Source organism: Echiichthys vipera (genome assembly GCF_963691815.1).
Source record: "Echiichthys vipera genome assembly, chromosome: 3".
NCBI lineage: Eukaryota > Metazoa > Chordata > Actinopteri > Perciformes > Trachinidae > Echiichthys > Echiichthys vipera.
Genome location: NC_139828.1, coordinates 3,614,223 through 3,628,337, shown reverse-complemented (window position 1 = coordinate 3,628,337; position 14,115 = coordinate 3,614,223). Strand labels below are relative to the sequence as shown.

General features: G+C 44.4%; 1 protein-coding gene across 1 annotated transcript in view; it reads right to left on the bottom strand.

Annotated features, from left to right (window-relative positions):
* LOC310966580 (tensin-3-like) overlaps positions 1 to 6,061 on the bottom strand; it is a gene marked incomplete at its 5' end in the record, with an annotated part of 57,568 nt that extends 51,507 nt beyond the window's left edge. The window contains 6 exons of the mRNA XM_083940345.1: positions 318 to 430; positions 623 to 706; positions 4,295 to 4,359; positions 4,447 to 4,569; positions 4,653 to 4,703; positions 5,912 to 6,061. Coding sequence (XP_083796471.1) covers positions 318 to 430; positions 623 to 706; positions 4,295 to 4,359; positions 4,447 to 4,569; positions 4,653 to 4,703; positions 5,912 to 6,061 — 586 coding nt within the window. The remainder of the gene's footprint in view (positions 1 to 317; positions 431 to 622; positions 707 to 4,294; positions 4,360 to 4,446; positions 4,570 to 4,652; positions 4,704 to 5,911) is intronic.
* Positions 6,062 to 14,115: the final 8,054 nt, after the last annotated feature.

Here is a 14,115-nt window from a genome sequence, read left to right as displayed (position 1 = left end):
GCGGCTCGCTCTATAGCTGCTCATCTCATCCGTGGAAGCCGCCATGTTGTTTACACTGAAAAGTCGCAGTTGCGTCACACTTGGACTCGCCTAAAAACCAACACTGATTGGTTTGGTCGCTTGGCAAACTTCTCCAAATGTACCAGACTGAGCTGCGAGTAAAGTACAATGGAGCTTGGGATATCAGGGTGGTCTTGGTCTTGTAAGGCCCTTATTAGAGACAGTGCTGCACTGATACAGTGAATGCCGGCCTCAGCCAGCTTCTGATATTTATCCACTTGGCTCCGTGTAATTCAGATCAGACCGCAGCTTCTCACCTCCATCTGGTCTGATTCTGGGAAGACCGTGAAGAACCACGCACAGGAGGAAAGACGGAGAGGGACACATCCTCAGTCCTCCCTTTAACATGCTCCCCAGCATCCACACGTACCTGCAGAGGAGCACAGATTTATCACAGTCACTACTTCACAGGAGAGGATAAATCAGGTGATTAGTGGCCCCGTAGTCCGAGGTCAAGGGTCACAGCAGATCCCTCGGCCTACATCGCAGATCAGAGGCCAAGACCCGAACCAGAGTTGACCTTTGACCTGCAGTGACCCCGCTCAATCAACCCCGTCCTTACCGTTTTTGCGAGGGCGTCATCAGAGCGGACAGCTTGTCGTGGTAGAACCTCCTCATGGCAAAGTGGTCGAGAGAAAGGTCTGCACTGAGAGAGAGGCAAATATTCAGACGGCGGTGCATGAAACACTCCTCAGAAGACTGCGTTTGCTGATTTACCTGAAGTGCTCATGCAGATTTGATATTTTAAATGTGCTTAGATTGTTTTTCCTCAACCGCAAATTGTCTTTTCAATATGTAAAGGAGATCTCAAAGTAAAGTAACACAAGGCGGCCTCCTGATAGTCGAAGATCCGGATCATCAGTCGACTGAGATTCTTCAAGTTGAGCAGTCGTTTTGTTGTCGTTTTTCAGTTTACAGTGTAGCTCCGGGGACATTTCGCTCCACAGAAGCAGCTGCAGAGTGAACGCTTCTCGCTTTAACGCTGCTCTGTTTTTCACCGCGGCAGACGGAGACAGGAAGATAACGTTATCTCCTGAATTTACAGCTCACAGCAACTTAATGCAATGTAGCATCTGGCTTTTGTTTGATATTTAGCAAAAGGAAAAAAAAATGTGACTGTGGCACATTTCTGATCCAAGGGCGGCACAGTGGGGTGGTGGTTAGCACTGTCGCCTCACAGCAAGAGGGTTCAAATCCCGACTGGTGCCCTTCTGTGTGGAGTTTGCATGTTGTCCCCGTGTCTGCGTGCGTGTTCTCCGGGTTCTCCGGTTTCCTCCCACAGTCCAAAGACGTGCAGGTGTTGGGTTCATTGATGACTCTAAATCACCCGTAGGTGTGAATGGTTGTCTGTCTCTGTTCGTCTCTATGTGTCCTGTGATAGACTGGCGTCCTGTCCAGGGTGGACCCCGCCTCACGCCCGATGTCGGCTGGGATTGACTCCAGCCCCCCCGCAACCCCGATAGGGACAAGCGGTTGAAGATGGATGGATGGAGCCGGTGTTAGCGTAGTACGCATTAACTTCAAGCGCTAACTTGGCTTGTTTACTATATTTTGTGAACTTCTGTGTCACCCTCAATGTCCCGCAGCAGCGAACAACAAAACAGAGTAACACAAGGACGTTGTTTCTTTAAAAAATATGCTGCTTTTGACATTTTTAAGTGTCATTTTTCTAACAAAATGAACAAAAATCCATTTATCTTCATTGTTTTGAGCTGTCAGCAGAAATCACACAGACAGAATAACTAAAAAACTATCCAAAAACAACTAAAAAACTAGCTGCAGGACTCGCAACTTTACATAAACACAGTAAATTTGTTCTTTTTGTAATTTTGTCACTTTAAAAACCATGTCAGATTCACACTCATTCTCCAGCCTTTGCATACCTGCACTCACTCACACAAGCATGTCGAGGGACAATGATCAGGATCAGATATTTCTCAACAGTGAGTCAGCTGCTCAGCCGTGAACGCCACGTACACACGACGACAGTGCAGAAATAACCCTGATCTTCCCCTTTTCTGCTTACTCAGCGGACACCGACCTTTCCCTTCATCCCATTATTAGACATGTAAATGAGGATGTTCAGAGCTTTTAATGACTCACATCGAAACCATAAAACAGGCGACGTGCACATAAACCGCAGAGGCCGTAATGTTTGTTATAAAAACAACTTTCCACTGAAATGAACAATATTTTGTGTCTTTGAGGCGCCCGGACTCAATCTGCCATGCAGCTAAATAAAGAGTCAATAAATCCACTGGTGTCCAACAGCAACAGGATCCCTGCCCAAAAATCAAATAACAGTCTAGTTCAAAGTCTATTCACTCGGCCGTTCTGCCCTTTGCCTGCTGAAGACGTGCAGTAGATCGGCCTCTGCTCGCTCTATTGTTGTCAGTGCTCTTTGATCTGCAAACACGGCCAACAATAAACACTTTCATTGATGTTGGCTGCATGGGCAGACTTGGTATTGATATCCAATGAGGGAGTTTTGCAGCACGTTGTTTATAATACGGAAAAGTTCTTGTTCAAATCTGTGTCAGGGATTGTGGGAGGAAACAGGCTCATTAGTTTTTGTTGCTCCCCGGGCGCTAATCCACTTAATCTGGGGAGGATTTGGAGATTTTGGGCTATTTTGCTTCTTTAACGTGTCTAAAGTTTAGATGGATGGTAGCACAGGCAAGTGACTGCCTGCTAAGCATTTCTGCTTGTCGCACCTCCGACGGTGCCATTGCGGGTAGCTGCAGGGTCATCAGCCGGGAGCCACCCTTCATTGATGTTTCGCTCCATTAATCCCGGGACATCTCACGGTGGTGGAGTAACGGGAGGGAAGTCTCCCTGCCGCCCCCTGCAGCTGACCCTAGGACCCTTGTTTTCCCCATGCCTGGTTCTTCCTCCTTAGCCAAAGCCAGAAGCTTCCCTGCTCAGCCTCATCAGCTAGGTCCTTCAGAGCCTTCTGAGTTTAAGTTCAAGTTTAATTTAGCATTAGATAATGCCTCATTTTCATTTTCACTACAAAACATAACATTTCAGAAAACTTTTTTTCATTCATTCATCTTCAACCGCTTGTCCCTGTTGGGGTCGTGGGGGGCTGGAGCCGATCCCAGCTGACATCGGGCGTGAGGAGGGGTACACCCTGGACAGGACGCCAGTCTATCACAGGACACATAGAGACGAACAGAGACAGACAACCATTCACACCTACGGGTGATTTAGAGTCATCAATGAACCGAACACCTGCACGTCTTTGGACTGTGGGAGGAAACCGGAGAACCCGGAGAAAACCCACGCAGACACGGGGAGAACATGCAAACTCCACACAGAAGGGCCCCAGCTGGGATTTGAACCAGGAACCCTCTCACTGTGAGGCGACAGTGCTAACCACCACCATCGCCATCAAGACAGTTGTTTTGTGTATGAACTGTTAACGGAGAAATCCCGGAGAGTAGCTAACAGTCGGACGTGGCTAACAGTGATTAGCTCGGGGCAGCACGGTGAAGGCATTCAAAGGTCTTTTTTAACCACTAATGCTGCTGAAAATAACAGCAAACCTCTGCAGCAGCATGAGAAGAGTCCCTACACACAAAACAAAGCACCAATGGGCTCCTTCCTTTGGGATTGACTTTGGTAATCCACTGTAATGGACTTTACTATGAGAGGAGCTGGTACAGGCGCCAGTGACTCTCCAGGCTTTCTCCCTTAACAGTTGTTACACGACAAAAACTTATGATGTATATTAGTGCCGAAAAAGACCACAGGATGATTTTGCGCCGGAGTTACACTTTAACGTGGTGAGGTAGGGCATCGCCTTGATGGAGGTCAGCGCTCTCCGAGTTGTTCATTGGCGTCAATTGTCACTAAAGGACCTTTGGTTTGCAAACGCTCTCTCTCTCATCTTTATCTTCAACCTCTTATCCGGGGTTAGGTCACGGGGGCAGCAGCTTTAGCAGGGGACCCCAAACTTCCCTTTCCCGGGCCACATTAACCAGCTCTAACTGGGGGATCCTGAGGCGTTCCCAGGCCAGTGTGGAGATCTAATCTCTCCACCTGGTCCTGGGTCTTCCCCGAGGCCTCCTCCCAGCTGGACGTGCCTGGAACACCTCCCTAGGGAGGCGCCCAGGGTTCATCCTTACCAGATCATCCCGAACCACCTAGTGGTTATTAGCAAACGCTAACACAGCTAAATTATCCTTTCCCCCTGAACATCATGAACACATTCACATGGCATCAGTGTTACCTGGCTGACGTGTTGCTGAAGTGGATGTAAGAAGCCACCAGAACTCCGAGCCGACCTTTCCCTCCCTGCGGAGGAAAGAAAACACACTTTACATACCTTCAGTCCGTGCATAGATCAGTGTCAGTGTGAGCAAAGGAATGGGGGCTGTCTACCCTGCAGTGTAACACCAGGACGTGCTTCGGGTGGGTTTGCAGCCAGGTCTTCATCGCCGTGCACACGCTGAAGATGTGATCCAGGTCAGGAGCCAGGAGGTCCGTCCAACCCGTGTCCAGAACCTGGCAGAAAGACCAGAATCACCGTAACACACAGGTACATCGCACATCTCACCTCAAACTGCTGCTTTGAGCGTCGTCTTTACCTTGTGGTTCATTCGGGTGAGGGTTTCGTTTTGCTGTGAGAGGTTGATGAGCTGAAGGAGGGAGGAGGAGAGTTAGACATTCAGCCTGAGTCATTATTCTTTCATGCATGTTATTATCTAAATGATTAAAATGCAAATGGGCTGAAAAGACAGTGGATGCCGCGCTAGAACTTAATTGGTTATGGTAAAACTAAATTCATAGTCTTTAGTGGTCATATATCTAATCTCTAATGATGTTAAAATTCACAGAACTGGAAATTAAAGCATCTCAAAGCAAAAAAAACTAAAAATTGTATAGTAATACTTAACATTAAGGGTTTCTTAAACCTTGCTCTTGCACTTTATCGTTCACTTTTAGCTCCGTATTTTTTTTTTGTGGTGATATGGGGAAGGATTCTACATATAAAACAAATATAAAATACATTTTCTTACTTCCAAACAGAGCCACAAGAACCGTAAATGAAGCTTTAGGTTAAAAACAACAAACTATTATAAAAAATTAAAGGCCAAATTGTGAAGCGAGACAAAAATGTGATTTTGGAGCGGTACAATTAAACTAAAACTACATCAAGTCTAAGAAACAATATTACCTCAACTTTACTTGGTTATTTCCATTTTATGGTCCTTCCACTCTACAACGAGCCCTTAGCTATGTTGTTGTTTTTAAGCTGATTGAGTTAAGATGTGCGTCCTCCACAGAGCTGGGTCTGTCTGACGTTCCTGACTGTTATAGTGAAGGTTTTCGTCTCCACCGTACTCTACGGGGGAATTGTTGGGTCTCTGTAAATCATAAATAAGTCATAGAGTGTGGTCTATACCTACTCTATAAAGTGTCCTGAGATCACTTTTGTTATGATTTGGCACTGTAAATAAAATTGAATTGAATTTATCCAATCAGCAACCAGTATTTTCGCCCCTCCCCAAAAGATCTCCAGGTGAATATGCTGAGTAAATGCGAATCAATCCATTTTGCGGAGTCAGGTTAACAACAATCAGCAGTAGGTTGAAAGATGCACAGACAACTGTTAAACGGAAAACACGCCAAACACGCATTTACTGACACTTTTATCCGACATGCGTTCACCGTACAGTGCCTTTAGCTCCCAGTCAAGATCCCGTCAAAGAGCCGTAACTGTAGCGCCCTCACTGTAAAGGATACTTTCATTTTGGTACCGATGCTCAAGTCAGGCCTTTCACATGTAACAGAGTATTGTATCTGACTACTTTTGGTTAAGACCGCGGTACTTCCTCCACCTCACCATGTAGTGGTGTCCATGCTTGGACTGCAGCATGAGGATCAGCTCGCGCAGGTTCTGCAGGTAAATCTCCTCCGGACATCCAAGAGGGCAGAATATGGTGATGATGCGTTCAGTGATGTAGGTCAGATCGAGCCGCCGCGGTTCTTCCATGGCTGATCTTGGTCACATGGGCGCCCTGTACAGGAAGTGACATAATGCAGGGTTAGTGAGTATGAAAGTGATGGACGTTTAAGGGGAAGTGAGTGTTTTTTCCACTGCAGGTCAGCAGATGTTTGCAGATGTGTGTTTGGTATCGACTGGAACTCCCAAGATAGGCAGATATCTTTGACCGTGAGTTCAAATCCGGTCAGCCTTATTAATTCTCAGATCCCTTTTTTTTTTACGGGATGTGATGCTGAAACAAGGTGGGCGTCAAGGCCAAACACAATGAGGAAGTGAACTAAGAAGCTGAGTCACTGGAAACTTTCATTAACTCTTGTGACCAAAGGAGAGCTGATGATGGGTCATCGTGGGTGCAGATCCCCCCCACCCCCCACCCCCACCCTCAGTATTACAAAAAAACATTAGCAGCAGGTCTTTTATTTTGAAAAACCAATAGAACGCAACGTAACGTCTCTGGTAAAGCAGAGTGGAGTGTGCAACCTCAAAAGCAGCCGTTTAAATCTGCAGTAAACCAAAAAGATGGAGAGGTGATTTGAGGATTTACTTCAAAAGATGAAACAAATACAGAAGAATTTCTCTAAAACAGCTGCAAATTACAGAAGGAAATATTAAAATTATAAACTAAAAGGCTGAATTCTGCTCTGTCCTCTAAGCAGTTTCAGTCAAAAGCAACTGGACTTGGTTATTTGTGTAGGAAGACGTTTCACCTCTCATCCAAGAGACTTCATCAGTTCATGTACGCATCTGACCAGGACCAGGACCAGGCTGGGACTGGACCAGGACCAGGACCAGGACCAGGCTGGGACTGGTCCAACTAACTGGTGTGAGATCCAGGTATTTAACCTCTCACAAGGCCGATGATGTCACTGGAACCCTTTGTGCTCCAAGTGCCAACGACCGTCCTTAGAGTGCCGTCGTTGGTGGGAAGTAGGTTTGGACTTCGTTGGTGCTGGTCCTGGTCCTGGTCCAGTCGTTGGTGGAAGTAGGTTTGGACTTCGTTGGTGCTGGTCCTGGTCCTGGTCCAGTCGTTGGTGGAAGTAGGTTTGGACTTCGTTAGTGCTCTGTTGAGTCTGAACGACAGTTGTTGGAGTCACAGGAGGCCTTTTGTGAACAGTTAGGAGGTTAGATTGTTGGATCTCTTAAAGGGATGAAAGGGCAGCATTGTAAATTGGAGATAAGTGGTGTCTCAGACCTCATCGGCCTTGTGAGAGGCTAAATACCTGGATCTCACACCAGTTAGTTGGACCAGTCCCAGCCTGGTCCTGGTCCTGGTCCAGTCCCAACCTGGTCCTGGTCCTGGTCCAGTCCCAGTCTGGTCCTGGTCCTGGTCCTGGTCCTGGTCCAGTCCCAGCCTGGTCAGATGCGTACATGAACTGATGAAGCCTCTTGGGTGAGAGGTGAAACGTCTTCCTAGACAAATAACCAAGTCCAGTTGTTTTTGACTGAAATTGCTTTGAGGAGAACGACGACCTGGACACATGAGAACATTCACAGTCCTCTACTCTGAGTATCTGAGTATCAGGGCCACTGTAAACAACACATATAAGACAAATATCATAATCTGAGATGTCATAATGTCTTAAAAAATGCAATATTTTCAGAATAAAGTCATAAATGGAACAGGTTGTCAAATGTTTCACCTGGTGTTTTCCTTCACGTACATAAAAACATTTCCACCCTGACTTTGAGCATAAAAATCCACCCTGATGCCCGAAATGAAGTGTTTTAAATACTCAAAACTTTCCCGGGGGACTTCCTCCAGACTCCAGCGTGAGAGGTGCTGAAAGTAAATCTGTGCACTCGTGAGTCACAGAGGAAAGACGCTGATCCTTACTTCATTACGCGTCGGCACAAACCCACTGAAGTGAAACACAGATCAGACAGAACATCGGGACCGTAGAAGGATACGGTTTCATGTGACTTGAGTTATTTATAAGACTATAACATTTTGTGCAGATGTGTGTATGTAAGTACAGGCCTAGCTATATTAAGTAAGGCTGGGAAATCCCCCTTTTTAAGTCACCAGAGAAAAAAAAACGTTGGCATCGCACGTTTCAATTCAGTTCTCAATGTTTTTGAGCCTCTGTAAGATGCTGCTCCGACCCTAAGCGTTACGTCTAGCCGTACCAAAAGGCTGAATTAAATCCGCAAAGGCAGAGGCTTATGCGACCGGGGAACATCGGACCCTTTTTGGGGGAAAAAGGGCCCCGCTCGAGGTTCATCGGACCCCTTGGTACATAGGACATAGGGATGACCCCTTTCCATTAGCTGCTGGTGTTTTTGCTAAGCTAAGCTAAGCTAACTGGCTGCTGGCTGTAGCTCTACATTTACTGTACAGATTTCAGAACCATTTTGTTTTTAGTATTCAAGGTTATTGTTGGAAGCGTAGCTATGTCCACTACCCCCTAACCCTGACTCGAACCGTGACCTCTAACCTTAACAAAATGCTGAATTAAATCCGCAAAGGCAGAGGCTTATGGGACCGGGGAACATAGGACCCGGGAACATAGGACCTGGGGAACATAGGACCTGGGGAACATAGGACCCAGGGGAACATAGGACCCTGGGGAACATAGGACCCTTTTTGGGGAAAAAGGTTCTCGCTCTGCGAACATCGGACCCGAGGAACATAGAGATGACCCCTTTCCATCTGCTACCGGCCTTTGTGCTAAGCTAAGCTAAGCTAACCGGCTGCTGGCTGTAGCTTTGAATTTACTGTACAGACTTGAGAACCATTTTGTTTTCAGTATATGAAGATTATTATTGGGAGCGTACCTATGTTCACTACCCCCGTGACCTCTAACCCTAACCGTGACCTTTAGCCCTGACAAAATGCTGAAACAAACAGCGGAGGCCATTCCATGCGAGCGTGGAACATAGGACCCGGGGAACATGCGGATGACCCCGTATTATTTTGAAATAGGGGGAGAAGTTCAGCATCCGTGAGGAACTCGGAGTAGAGCCGCTGCTCCTTTGCGTTGAAAGGAGCCAGTTGAGGTGGTTCAGGATCATCTGGTAAGGATGAACCCTGGGCGCCTCCCTAGGGAGGTGTTCCAGGCACGTCCAGCTGGGAGGAGGCCTCGGGGAAGACCCAGGACCAGGTGGAGAGATTAGATCTCCACACTGGCCTGGGAACGCCTCAGGATCCCCCAGTTAGAGCTGGTTAATGTGGCCCAAGAAAGGGAAGTTTGGGGTCCCCTGCTAAAGCTGCTGCCCCCGCGACCCGACCCCGGATAAGCGGCTGAAGATGAGATGAGATATTCAGAGCACCTTGAGGAGACTGTTATGTTGACCTCATGACTCCGAGTCGTGGAAGTGAAATCCCAATTACATGCATGTTAGCGCACGTCTGTCTATGGGAGTCAGATCAACAGAAGAGCTGTGGTTAACCTCGCCTTCACCCCGACCATGTGACCACAGCAGAGTAAACAGTGATGGAGCGACGTACAGGAATAACCTCCTGGGAACCACTGCAGCATGAGTGACAACACACTTCACCTCCTCTTCTCTCTCACTCTCTCTCCAGTGTTGCTCTTGCGTGTGGGTGCTGATGAAGTCTGCAGGGGGGTTTATTTATGCGATATGACGCTTAGTTTGTTGGTGCGTCTACGTTCACAGTGCACAGTGCAGCCGTCGTCCTATAGTTGAACTACTGGGACGGAGGAGTTCCCCTGAGGCGCCTCCATCAACGTGCTTCTGACTTTTACTGACTGTCCAGCACCGTTTAGTAAAGTTTGTGCCGAGTAACTCGTACGGTGGTTCAGCTGGTGCACGTGTGTAAGAACACACACTCCTGCTGCACCCGTGTTTCCCAGAGTGTGTGATGTTTTCACGGCCGAGCAAACGAGCGACTTCTCCCCAATTATGTGTTTCTGTATCTTTGTTTCTCTATTAACATTTTTAGACTCGCTCTAATCTAAGTCTGTCCGCGCTCCGCCTCAGGAACCCAAACAGACGGAAGTGAGTGACCTAACCGCACACACACACACACACACACACACACACACACACACACACACACACACACACACACACACACACACACACACACACACACAGACACACACACTTTAGGGAGAGCTGCTTTGCAAAGTCCTTGAGTTAAAACTCGCCACATCTAATTATAGTCTCCATTACTCATATTTTAAAGGAAGCGTTCTGAAATGGATGAACCGTCCGTCTTTGTTCGTCTTTGTTTGGTTCTTTTGGCAGCAGAGGAACATCCCCTGCCTTCTCAAACACAGCAGGAATCGAACCGTAGAGGCACCCGTTCCTCCTGATCCTTGGAAATTGAAAGTGCAAAATAGTAGAAGTGAGATTGACAGCGACGCCCTCCTTCTTCCCTCTTCCCTGAACACTTTATGTGAGAGCACTAAACTACCTCCCCTCAGTCGTCTGAGCCCCGCACAGGCTCCTCATGCAGTGACACAGACTTTTTCCCATAGGAGGGCGACACCGTTTCATTTGACTCCACTTGTTTCAGGGCGGATCTCCATCAGTACATAAGAAACATTAGATTATACATAAATAAAATCAAAAAAATTAAATTAAAAAATACATATTTTTAAACAAATAATAAAAAAAATGTGACAAAATCAAAAGTTAAAACAAATAAAAGCAATAAAATAAATAATTTTAAATAAATAAAACATAAAAAATTAAAATCAATAGGTAAAACATGAATAAAAGCAATAAGAAAATCATGTTTTAAAATAAATAATAAAAATGTGACAAATAAAAAACAATAGTTAACACGTAAATTAAATCAATGAAGATTAAATAAAAAATACATATTTTTAAATTAATTCATAAAAAAGGACAAATAAAAAGTTAAAAACATAAATTAAATCAATAAAAAAGATTTTAAAAATAAATATTTTAAAATAAATAATAAAAATGTGACAACTAAAAAACAATAGTTAAAACAAATAAAAGCAATAAAATAAATAATTTAAAATAAATAAAACATAAAAAAATAAAAATCAATAGGTAAACAAAATAAAAGCAATAAAATAAATAATTTAAAATAAATAAAACATGGATAAATAAAAAAAAACAGTAGTCAAAACAAATAAAAGCAATAAAATAAATAATTTAAAATAAATAAAACATGAAAAAAATAAAATCAATAGGTAAAACATAAATAAAAGCAATAAAATAAATAAATAGGTCGATCAGTCAGCGCTCTGTCTAATTAAAATCACACCCATGTCACAAGGCGAAGTTCATTTGCATTGGTAATAAGTGCACGGCTCAAACCCCCACTGGCAGTTTTCCCACTTGTCCAAAGAGCAGCAGGCTTTTAAGACTTAATGACACGTTCAAATGCACTGAACCCCAGTGGGGACGCGTCCCCTGGGGCTCAGTGTGTGTGTTAAAGTGTCCGCGGGGCTGATCCCCCCCCTCTCAGTGCATCTGCAGGGAGCCCCGGGGTTCAGCATCCATCACACGCTGCACGGTCTACCTACAGTGGTGGTCTCTAATCACATGTGGAGCACCAGTGCTTGTTCTCCGTAGAACATTCAAGAGGAGGGGAAACATGAATGAACATTGAACAGCTGGGAAAAGGATGAACTTTACTGTTAAATTAAAATAAAAAGGTTTAAGACGACAGGACAAAGAGGAGTCTTACCTTTGCTGGTGCTGCGGGGAACGAGAAAATCACAGCAGTATGAAGGCGGATGAGTGAAAGTCTGACTCGTACAGACAGCGAGGTGGAGACTTGACAGGAGGGAGGGAGGAAGGGAGAGAGAGAGAGAGAGAGAGAGATACAGAGAGAGAGAGAGAGAGAGAGAGAGAGAGAGAGAGAGAGAGAGAGAGAGAGAGAGAGAGAGAGAGAGAGAGAGAGAGAGAGGGAGAGAGAGAGAGAGCATGATAAACTATTACAGTCACATTTTGCACTTTGCCCTCTGTTGGAGTGCAGCGTGACAGCAGTCCACCCTGGTGTGTGTGTGTGTGTGTGTGTGTGTGTGTGTGTGTCTCTATCTCTCTCACTGTGTTTGTGTGTCTCTCTCTCTCACTGTGTGTGTGTGTCTCTCTCTCTCTCACTGTGTGTGTGTCTCTCTCTCTCACTGTGTGTGTGTGTGTGTGTGTGCGTGTGTGTGTGTGTGTGTGTCTCTCTCTCTCTCTCACTGTGTGTGTCTCTCGCTCTCTCACCCTGTGTGTGTGTCTCTCTCTCTCCCTGTGTGTGTGTGTGTGTGTCTCTCTCTCTCTCACTGTGTGTGTGTCTCTCTCTCTCTCTCTCACCATGTGTGTGTGTGTCTCTCTCTCTCCCCGTGTGTGTGTCTCTCTCTCTCACTGTGTGTGTGTGTCTCTCTCTCTCTCTCCCTGTGTGTGTGTTTGTGTGTGTGTGCGTGTGTGTGTGTCTCTCTCTCTCTCCCTGTGTGTGTGCGTCTCTCTCTCTCCCTGTGTGTGTGTCACTCTCTCTCTCCCTGTGTGTGTGTGTGTGTGTCTGTGTGTGTCTCTCTCTCTCTCCCTGTGTGTGTGTGTGTGTGTGTGTGTGTGTGAAAGAGACAGAGAGTGTTTCTGCACCTCACTCAAAAACACCCACGTGCACACGTCCAACTTTGTGATCTCCACTTTATCTGCACACCAGCGACGCCTCCACGTATGTGACTGACTGTGAAACGTCAATGACGCCGAGGCCGTGGTGTGATAACGCAGAGCAACCCCTCATCATTCATCACATGACTGATTTATTGTTTTACTGTGCAAACGCATTTGAGGTGATTATGCGTGAGTGTTTCCTTTATCTGCTGCTTTAGACTCACACTCACATGAGGAGCGTTGGGCTTTCATATGGATTTAATGCTCTAAAAGTAAAATATGAGGCTTTATAATTGGTTAAAATCCAAAGTAAAGTTGTTTAAATGAGCTTTACCGTGACCCTGTGTAGCTTTAAAGTGCTGCACTTACACTGTAAAACATAATAATGCATTATAACTTTTGTTTATATGTTAAAAGCCGGACTTTTATTCATATAAAAGTAGAAAAATATAAAGTTAGAGTAGAAAAAAATGAGAAATAAAGGTTAAAAGCAAAGTACAGAATAGAGAACAACACAAATGATAACAAATAAGATGAGATTACATGTTTACACTGTATACGCTATACACACATATAACATATACACACATATAACATATATACACACATTTAACATATATACACTATACACACATATAACATATATATACTATACACACACATATAACATATACACACGTAACATATACACACATTTAACGTATATACACACATGTAACATATATACAGCCCTTCATACATGCTAAACTTATTTCAAATTACATTTCAAGGATCCTTAAAGTTTAAGTATTTCCTTAGTATTTATATTAATTAAATAATTAATGTTTCTTTATTATTATTATGGAGATACCTTCCACAGTTTGAGTACCAGTGTGCTATTACTTTAAATTTGTTTTGATGTAAAGTGTATTTCAGTGTCTTTTAAAGCACAATATACATTTAAATATATATATAAACATTATTTGTAAAGAGTAGAAATAAACTCTGTATCAGGTCGCCATGGTGATAAGACACTTGTCCCACTAGGTGGCGCCAGAAGACGATTTACATTTCCTCTGCGTTTCCTTATTGATAGAAAAATAAACTATAAAGTGAATTATCATTCTAGTTTAATTATCTAAATGTAAAGGAAACTATTTTATAAAGTCATAATATATATATTCTTAGTTTAAAGTCATAGTTTTACTGTTTACACGAGAGCGGATGAGCTAATGTAACTACACTGCGTGCTGCCTTCACGGACTCACTCAAACTCGGACTTTGTCCCTTCTGTAAAGTCGAAATATTAATAGTGTATAAATACTGTTACAGGGAAGTAACTTAAGTACAAAAGTATTACCATTAAATATGCTTTAACAGAAGGAGCCATTTTAGATCAATACATATTTGATTTAATAATTATTGATGCATTAATGTGTGCATCAGTGATTAAGGCTGGGGCTAATTTAAACTACTTTATAAACTACTGAGTAGCTTAACCTTTAATAATACGTCAT